Source organism: Salvelinus sp. IW2-2015, unplaced genomic scaffold (genome assembly GCF_002910315.2).
Source record: "Salvelinus sp. IW2-2015 unplaced genomic scaffold, ASM291031v2 Un_scaffold8003, whole genome shotgun sequence".
NCBI classification, from domain to species: domain Eukaryota; kingdom Metazoa; phylum Chordata; class Actinopteri; order Salmoniformes; family Salmonidae; genus Salvelinus; species Salvelinus sp. IW2-2015.
The window spans coordinates 2,237-11,741 of record NW_019949263.1 but is presented as its reverse complement, the minus strand read 5'-3'; the positions used below and the strand labels follow the sequence as shown (position 1 = coordinate 11,741).

The 9,505-nt window shown below is 44.1% G+C and overlaps 1 protein-coding gene across 1 annotated transcript in view; it reads right to left on the bottom strand.

Annotated features, from left to right (window-relative positions):
* The window catches only part of LOC112079441 (coronin-7-like), a 14,265-nt gene extending 5,104 nt beyond the window's left edge, over positions 1-9,161 (bottom strand). The window contains 21 exon segments of the mRNA XM_070442338.1: positions 1,616-1,751; positions 1,979-2,095; positions 2,349-2,438; positions 2,765-2,906; positions 3,153-3,238; positions 3,331-3,435; positions 3,675-3,817; positions 4,165-4,253; positions 4,255-4,344; positions 4,737-4,830; positions 4,833-4,859; positions 4,862-4,911; positions 5,710-5,758; positions 5,761-5,783; positions 5,786-5,857; positions 7,337-7,414; positions 7,416-7,441; positions 8,301-8,396; positions 8,632-8,777; positions 8,915-8,972; positions 9,094-9,161. Of these exon segments, the coding sequence (XP_070298439.1) occupies positions 1,616-1,751; positions 1,979-2,095; positions 2,349-2,438; positions 2,765-2,906; positions 3,153-3,238; positions 3,331-3,435; positions 3,675-3,817; positions 4,165-4,253; positions 4,255-4,344; positions 4,737-4,830; positions 4,833-4,859; positions 4,862-4,911; positions 5,710-5,758; positions 5,761-5,783; positions 5,786-5,857; positions 7,337-7,414; positions 7,416-7,441; positions 8,301-8,396; positions 8,632-8,777; positions 8,915-8,972; positions 9,094-9,141 (1,765 nt within the window). The 5' untranslated portion in view covers positions 9,142-9,161.
* Positions 9,162-9,505: the final 344 nt, after the last annotated feature.

Below are 9,505 nucleotides of genomic sequence, written 5' to 3'. Positions count from 1 at the left end.
AGGTGTTTCTGTGGTTAGAATGGGCAGTGGGCCACTGTGTATATACGGGTTGTGTTAGAAGCAGTGGCCACTGTGTATATACAGGGTTGTGTTAGAATGGCAGTGGCCCCTGTGTTATATACAGGGTTGTGTTAGAATGCCATGTGGGCCACTGTGTATATACGGATGTGGTTGTGTTAGACAGGCATTTCTGCTGTTGATTTACTTCTGTGTTTTGGGTCGTTGTCGCTGTTGCATCACCCACTTCTGTTGGCTTCAATTGGCGGACAGATAGCCTAACATTCTCCTGCAAAATGGCTTGAATTTTGAATCATTTCCATCGATGATAGCAAGCTGTCCAGGCCCTGATGCAGCAAAGCAGCCCAAACCATGATGTTCCCTCCACCAAACTTCACAGTTGGGATGAGGTTTTGATGTTGGTGTGCTGTGCATTTTTCTCCACACATAGTGTTGTGTTCCTTCCTTTCCAAACAACTCAACTGTAGTTTCCATCTGTCACAGAAATATTTGCCAGTAGCGCTGTGGAACATCCAGGTGCTCTTTTGCAAACTTCAGACGTGCAGCAAATGTTTTTTTGGACAGCAGTGGCTTCTTCCATGGTGTCCTCCCATGATACCATTCTTGTTTAGTGTTTTACGTTTCGTAGACTCGTCACAGAGATGTTAGCATGTTCAGAGATTTCTGGAAGTCTTTAGCTGACTACTGGATCTTCTAACCTCATTGAGCATTCTGCGCTGTGCTCTTCGTCATCTTTGCAAGACGGCCACTCTAGGGAGAGTAGCAACAGTGCTGAATTTCTCCATTTATAGACATTTGTCTTACCGTAGACTGATGAATCAAGGCTTTTAGAGATACTTTTGTAACCCTTTCCAGTTTTATGCAAGTCAACTTAGTTCTATCTCGAGATCTCTTTTGTTTGAGGCATGGTTCACATCAGGCAATGCTTCTGTGAATAGCAAACTCACATTTTGTGGAGTGTTTTTTAGGGCAATCTTATCTCATTGATTGGACTCCAGGTTAGCTGACTCCTGACTCCAATTTGCTTTTGGAGAAGTCATTAGCCTAGGGGTTCACATACTTTTTCCACCTACACTTGAATGTTTAAATGATGTAATTCAATATAGACAAGAAAATACAATAATTTGTGTGTTATTAGTTTAAGCACACTGTGTTTGTCTATTGTTGTGACTTAGTCAGATCAAATTTGATGACCAATTTATGCAGAAATGCAGGTAATTGCAAAGGGTTCACATACTTTTTCTTGCCACTATATATGTGTGTCATTCCAGGTACACAGATCCACAAGACTTTGCTCAAAGCCTGTATCGGTAATTCTACGTTATAGAAGATCTCTGCCTCACATTGAGTTGATTGACGATTGGCTGTCAGAATAGATTTAGCTAGTGTCACCATCATGTCAAAGCACAAGGCAGATAATCTTGTCAAACCCAGGACTTGGCCCATGAAAGAGTGGATAGGTTGCCCCTTATAAACTGTATCTGCTCGGCTTCTCATCTGACATTCAAAAGGTGGATCTAACAGTAATGCTGTTGACTTCAGTCCACTGTTTGTACTATATGTGCCTGGGCGGAGCAGAGCTGAGGTTAGCCCCTACCTGGGGTCATGTCTTTGGGCTTGAGGCTGATGGAGTGGTGCTTCCCATCAGAACCAGCCAGCCAGGCTGAGGCAGTCAGAGAGGACTCCCACCACACTGCTGTGTCTGGGTACACATCATCCTGAAAGAACTCTTTCTGTGGACGGACGGAGAGACGGAAGGAGGGAGACGAGACACGACAGGATTAGTTCAGAACTCAAACAGCTCAAACTCCACAGACTAAGTACAAACAGGGGTTCACATACCAAACCCTTTTTACTGGTAGTRCTTTGAGGCCCTGGTCTGAAAAGTCATCAAATAACTGCAGGTTTTTCCTATTTCCCCCATATATACACTAGATGGCAGCGTTCAGCCARAACTCACTCTGACGCGGGGGACTCTAAAGGCCACTGGCTCTATGGAAGTCTTACTGAGCCTCAGACCCCTGGCCACCTCTACCTCTTGCACCACACACTCAGTCTTCGGCAGGAAGGCCAAGCCCTAAACACAGAAAACAGGAAGTTCATGCAGAGAGAGATTCTACAGGTCTACAGGTGCCAGCGTAATTGGTTGACAGATTGTCAATTAGTCAGTCAGTCAATCAATTCACAGACATTTTATACAAGTCACAAATTCAGGGAAATGTTTTTATCTATTGACTTGAAAACATGTAATAAGAAGGAGAGGGATATAGGAAATGAGAAAGAAAGAGGGAAAAGCAGGGATGTAAATGCTGTTAACATAAAGTCTATACCTTGTGGGGCTCTGAGGAGTTGAAGCTGGCACATTCCATGAAATAGGGAGCTTCTGGCACTATCTCAAAGATGTACACTCGCGTGTCACCCTGGTAAATGTAGACAACAACAACAACAATGGCTGTATAGGTTTACTCGTGTCAAAGTCTGGGTATGGGGAGTCAGTATGGATCTACCAATCCACCACCACCAATGGTCGACATTAGCCCGGTCCCAGATAGTTTTTTGTTGTCTACTAGACATAGGAGTTGGCAAGACAGCACAAACAGATCGGGAACCAGGCTAGGCAGACATTATTATCATGAAGCACAAGAGTCTGTAACAGACTTTCAACACAACATCAAGTCAATAGGGGTTCTATTTTCTTCTATCCAAAAGAAATGCTCTGTTTATTTGTTTGATTGTTGTCGTTTACCTTTCCGGTGAGGATGACGACGCTGGTGTCGGGGTCGTAGAAGGGAATGAGGGTGGAGGGGGAGACGTCGGTGGGGGCGCTGGCGATGGCKCCGGAGGACAGGGACTCAGCGGAGTGCAGGTACAGGGTTCTCTCACTGCGACTGCAGAAGGGGGAAAACACATCGGGGGTCAAAGGTGAGGTGAACTGTGGTGACATCATCAATGAGGTCTCGGGTCAGCGGGCTTGTTTTCCTCTTAGGACCATAAAGCCATTGGTGCAACTACATGTCAGACTGTCTGAATGGTCATATACAAACGATGAACTGAATGAATTAAATGAAGGTAAATGGATTGRTAAGCACAAATTGAAGCTCAACTACCAAACAGAAATACAGAGAAATATTCACCTGTCGAATCCTGACACCATCAGGTATTTGCCGTCACACACCCACACCACACGAGCCCCTCTGTGGCCCTCAGGACCTGCACCCTCCTGCAGAGAGAGAGAGAAGGAGAAGGAGATATGGAAAAACTCTGCTTCCAAACAAAAAGGTTAAAAACTCCTCAGGTCTCCTGTACACACACCTGTACTGGGTCAGCAGACTTGCGAGGGTCGTAGATGCGCAATTTCCCATCCTTACACACCGTGGCCAGGWGTTTACCATCCGGACTCCACGCCATCCCAAATATCTATATGCACACCAGGCAGGAGAGAGGGAGCAGAGAAAGGAACGAGTGAAAAGTTGAAATGAAGCAAAATGCACATTCCTTGTACATACTGTAGGTAGGATCAATCAATCAATATCATCCATCAATCATTATCCCAGATAAATTCTACCCCGCCCCTATTCTCTAACAAAACCAGTGGTTCCACCCCCTGCCAATGCCACATTCCTTATGTCCCGCTCCTGTCCCTCCTCCCCCATCACCTGATCCTGGTGTCCCCGGAGCGCTTTGACCTCGTCCCCAGACTCCAGGTTCCACAGGCGCACCGTCTGGTCGTAGGAGGAGGATGCCAGCAGGCCCGACGCCAGGGGGTGGAACTTGACTGAGTAGATCTTCTCAGTGTGGCCTGTGATTGGTCAAAACCCCTGTCACTCACTCACATTCTATCAATCAATCAGATATGATTTATTTCTATTGATAGATTCAGTCACACAGTAACAGGCTATATATAAGGATAATAAGACAGTAAGCACTGTAGCAAATTGCATACCGGTATCCTGTTCATTTAATTTATGTCACTCATTGAATGAAGGATAGAGTACTGATACATATGTGGCTACATTCACTCACACATCTACATGTTCAGATATTTCACATTGGACCCCAAACGCCCCAGCCTGAGTCTAACTCATTAATTCAATTCTACTTAATTGAACTTAAATTGGCTCCAGGCCCCTGTGGAGTGTGTCTTACCCTGCAGGATGGTCTCTGGCTCAGTCAGGGTCTCTGTCAGACCCCCCTCGGGCACCTGCCACACAGCGATCTTAGCATCGTCGCCGCCACACCAGCCTGTGACTGTTGAAGGGTCCCAGAGAAGTCAGACACGTTGCAGAGTTCTGGATGGTGGCAGGCCCGTGTCCGCTAGCTTCCAGCCTGAGACAACTGAGGAGGGGGGGGGGGGGCAGTGAGATACATCCCTCTTTCTTTAATGTGTGAACCAATAAAGCCACATCTTTGGTCTAATATGGTGGCACCCGCAGAAATCCTAATGACTATTTATACTATTCATTCCTATTATTTGATGACATTGTACTGTATATGTAATTCTGTAGCTGCATATTATTTCATGTTAGTTGAGGCGCTGTCTACCTCCCTCAACTAATAAGATGACGCAGCCATAAAAAACCCTCACTTTAGCAGAATTCTGCTTTCTTGCCAGGGCTCTTAAAAAAGATAAATATAAGGACAAATAAAAATAACTAAAGAATACCACAATATTTTCGGATAAAGACACATTATCTTCCATTTTCTAAGTGTGGAAGTACCTCAAGATGGCGATCTGACCCCCGGCGGTGGCGAGGGGCACGGCCACGCGATGGCGGTTGGCACAGAAGCCATCACACTCCCCGGGCGTGGTAGGTTGAGCCCCTTCAGGTTGGTGAAGTGGTGTCTCTGTGGAGCACTGCACCCTGCAGGTGACGAAACTTACTGCTGGGACCTGGGGGAGGAGGAGAGGAAAGAGGAGGGGGAGAGAGGAGAGGGGAGGGGGAGAGAGGAGGGAGGGGAGGAGTTAGGGAGGCGAGCAGGGTGATTTTAGACCTTAGCTACATTATTTGTAACCTGGGTCTTGTTCATTAGGCACCAACATGAAGAAATGATTTACAATGATGTACCTGGTCCAATAAGAAATGTTTGTTTTAGTTTTCTGTTGCAAACATTTTGTTACACATGCCCAATGAACACAACCCAGGTACATTATAGTAACCTAGTCCCAAACTCTTGTATGGTTAACAAACAAGTTGGTTACAGCACATTTAGAATGGTACAGCTACATCAGACAAGAGGATACTGGCAGTGTGCCTGGTCCCAGATCAGTTTGTGCTGTCTTGATATGCGAGCAGTGTGTAGGATTGGATCGTCAGACAGGTTCAGATTAGTCCAAACCACTAACTCTCTATACCTCACAGTTCAGTTGTAAATACAGCTCAAACCAACAGTCAGCATGCATTATAATAAGATAATGACAGGTTAGGAAATGAGATGAGAGATGAGAGAAGAGAGCGCTTACCTAGCTTGAGTACACTGTCAAATCTTACATACATACTTCTAATACCATAACAGGATATGTAACACAGAGCATTGTGGGTAATGTAGTACCACTACAGTTTCCAAACAGCCTTACTCAACATGTTGCTGATGGGTAAGGATGTGTGTGTGCGTATGGTGGTGTGTGTGTGTGTATTCGTATATTGTGTGTTTGTAGATGAGTCAGTGCTACTGTTTCCCAACAGCCTTACCAACATGCTGCTGATGCTTTCGCACGTCTGGCTGGGGCTGGGGAGGAATCTGAGGAGAGGCCAGAGGTGGAGGAGGGGAGCGGGACGGGCAGCACTCTGGCTGGTGGAGCTCAGGGGATTGCTGGGTGAGAGCCTCGCACTGGAGCCTCCTGGAGAGACGAACAACAGCATACATAACAATATAATCATATAATTAAACAATAAGGCCCGGGGGGTGTGGTAATGGCAATATACCACGGCTAGGGCTTTTCTTAAGCACACACAACAGCTGAGTGCCTGGATACAGCCCTTAGCCGTGGTATATTGGCAATATATCACAAATCCCAGAGGTTTCTTATTGCTATAATAAATTGTTTACCAACTAATTAGACCAGTAAAAATAAATGTTTTGTCATACCAGTGGTATATGGTTCTTGATATTACACGGCTTCAGCCAATCAGCACAGGGCCGATCACCCAGTGTATATATCCATATTAGTGTATATGGTCTGATTAATAAAATACTTTCTAGAGAGAAGGAATAATAATAATATGGTCACTAAACCAGATGTCTTTATCTAATACTCACCAGTTTACAGACTACTTTAATCTACAGACTTTAGATATCACAGTTTACAGACTACTTTCATCTACAGACTTTAGATACTCAGTGTTTACAAGACTACTTTAATTTACAACTTAGATACTCACAGGTTTACAAACTTTAGATACTCACAGTTTACAGACTACTTTCATCTACAGACTTTAGATACTCAGTGTTAACAGACTACTTTACTCTACAGACTTTAGATACTCACAGGTTTACAGACTACTTTCATCTACAGACTTTAGATACTCACCAGGTTTACAGACTACTTCATCTACAGACTTTAGATACTCACGGTTTACAGACTACTTTCATCTACAGACTTTAGATACTCAGTGTTTACAGACTACTTTAATTTACAGACTTTAGATACTCACAGGTTTACAAAACTTTAGATACTCACAGGTTACAGACTACTTTCATCTACAGCTTTAGATACTCAGTGTTTACAGACTACTTTCATCTACAGACTTTAGATACTCACAGGTTTACAGACTACTTTTCTCTACAGACTTAGATACTACAGGTTTACAGACTACTTTCATCTACAGACTTTAGATACTCAGTGTTTACAGACTACTTTAATTTACAGACTTTTAGATACTCACAGGTTTACAGACTATTTTAATCTACAGACTTTAGATACTCACAGTTTACAAACTTTAGATACTCACAGGTTTCAGACTACTTTCATCTACAGACTTTTAGATACTTCAGTGTTTAAGACTACTTTAATTTACAGACTTTAGGATACTCACAGGTTAATCCAAGATATCAATCAATACTGTATGGTGTGGCCCGATGCAACTTTGAGAGAAAATAAACAAAATCCAAATTCCATTTGTATTAAAAATACACTAAAAAGGTAGTTGCTAGCAGAGGAGAAAAGGAATGAGGGAACGGAGGGAAGAGAACGAGAATGGAGGGAACGAGGAAATGGAGGAATGAGGGAATGAGGAATGAGGAATGAGAGAATGGAGGGAGCCAAAAGAGAAATTGAAAATGACCATAGAGGAGGAGAACGGATATGCTGGACTCTCACCTCTTTGCTCCTCCCACTGGGCAGCTCTTCTTAGCAGGCGTCTGATTGGCTGGCTTAGCGTTGTTAGGCTTCTGACGATGGATGGTTGACCTTGACCTTCTCAACCTGAGAAGACGCCCATGATTGGATGTTTTAGAGAACAGCAGGCTATTGCTTTTCCTGAAGTACAAACCGTGCCAAAAAACCAAGCCACTTCTCTTTGTACGTATGTACATTGTATCCAAGTTAGAATACAGATTATAGTATATTGTTAGTGTGGTGGTACATCCAAGTTAGAAACAGATTATAGTTATATTGGTAGATGATGTGGTAATCCAAGTTAGAATACAGATTATAGTTATATTGTGTTAGAGTGATGGTACATCAAGTTGAATACAGATTATAGTATATTGTGGTGTGATTGACATCCAAGTGAATACTATTATAGTTATATTGTGTAGTGTGGTGGTACATCCAAGTTAGAATACAGATTATAGTTATATTGTGTAGTCGTGGTACATCCAAGTTAGAATAAGATTATAGTTATATTGTGTAGAGTGATGGTGGTACACTCAAGTTAGAATACAGATTATAGTTTATATTGTGTAGAGTGATGGTGTACATCCAAGTAGAATACAGATTTATAGTTATATTGTGTAGAGTGATGGTGTACATCCAAGTTAGAATACAGATTATAGTTATATTGTGTAGAGTGATGGTACATCCAATGTTAGAATACAGATTTATAGTTATATTGTGTAGAGTGATGGTGCTAATCCAAGTTAGAATACAGATTATAGTTATATTGTGTAGAGTGATGGTGTACATCCAAGTTAGAATACAATTATAGTTATATTGTGTAGATGATGGTGGTAACTCCAAGTAGATTAAGAATACAGATTATAGTTATATTGTGTAGAGTGATGGTGGTACATCCAAGTTAGAATACAGATTATAGTTATATTGTGTAGAGTGATGGTGGTACCTGTTTCTCGCCACCTTTCCACCACTCTGCAGCTGACATGGCTGCGGTCCGGCCCAAGGTGTCTGGGTACAGGTCTGCATGGAACTCCTGTCCTGACTGAATTAGAGACACACAAAAGCAGACATACTCTAAAATGGAAGACATAAAGGCTTGCTGCCTGTTGAATGGTTGCTCATTCCATAACTTTATTTTCCTCAGTGACGACAAAGACACTATTGCCAAGTCCCCCCCCCCCCCATCAGTTTATAAACAAGTACAGGGAAACAACTGTTGCCATGGCATCAAAATGACAGATGGATCTGCCGTTACAGTAGCCTGAAAGATACTGGACCTTGCGCGGCACGTGGTAGTTGATTGGCACGATGAAGCTGTCCGTCAGCTGCAGGACCCGCATGACCTCACAGGACAGGACGTCCAATGCCAGCTTGGGTACCATGGCAACGCCTCGCGTTGGGGCCTCCGTCAGACAGTGGCTCACTGGAGAGAAAGAGAGGAGGAGAGAATACGAGGGAGAAAGAAGGAGAGAGTAGAGGACAGACCTGTGTGTGTGAGAGAGGGGGAGAGGTAGGAGGACAGTATTGGAAAATGAACAACCACTTATGATCTGTCCTTACCTTGGGAAAGGAATGGTTCAGTGGCAGACACCTCGAAGCAGTCAATGACACTATCTCCCTATGGAAGAGAGAACGAAGCAGACAGGAGTGTATTTACTGAGGAAGATAATAGTAAAAGATGACATGAGGCCAGCTGCCTTCATCCTATCTGTTAAGGGAGACAACAAACTACATCTTACCATCCCAGATACTGTGAGGAGGCCTGAGTCAGGGTCAAATAAAGGCATCAGGGTCCTGAGAAAGGAAAATAGGGAGATGGAGAGGGCGTAGAGGGAAGGGAGAGATAGAAGGGAGGAGAGGGAGGGAGGAGAGAGGAGAGGAGAGGCAGCGGGAGGAGAGGAGAGAGTAGAGGGAGGGAGGGAGAGATGAGAGAGAGCAGAGGGAGAGGGAGGGAGGAGAGAGGAGAGAGAGCAGATGAGGAGAGAGAGGGAGGAGGAGAGAAGCAGAGGGAGGAGAGGGAGGGAGGAGAGAGAGAGAGAGGCAGAGGGAGGAGAGGGAGGGAGGAGAGAGTAGAGAGAGGTAGAGGGAGGAGAGGGAGGGAGGAGAGAGAGAGAGAGCAGAGGGAGGAGAGAGAGGGAGGAGAGAGGGAGA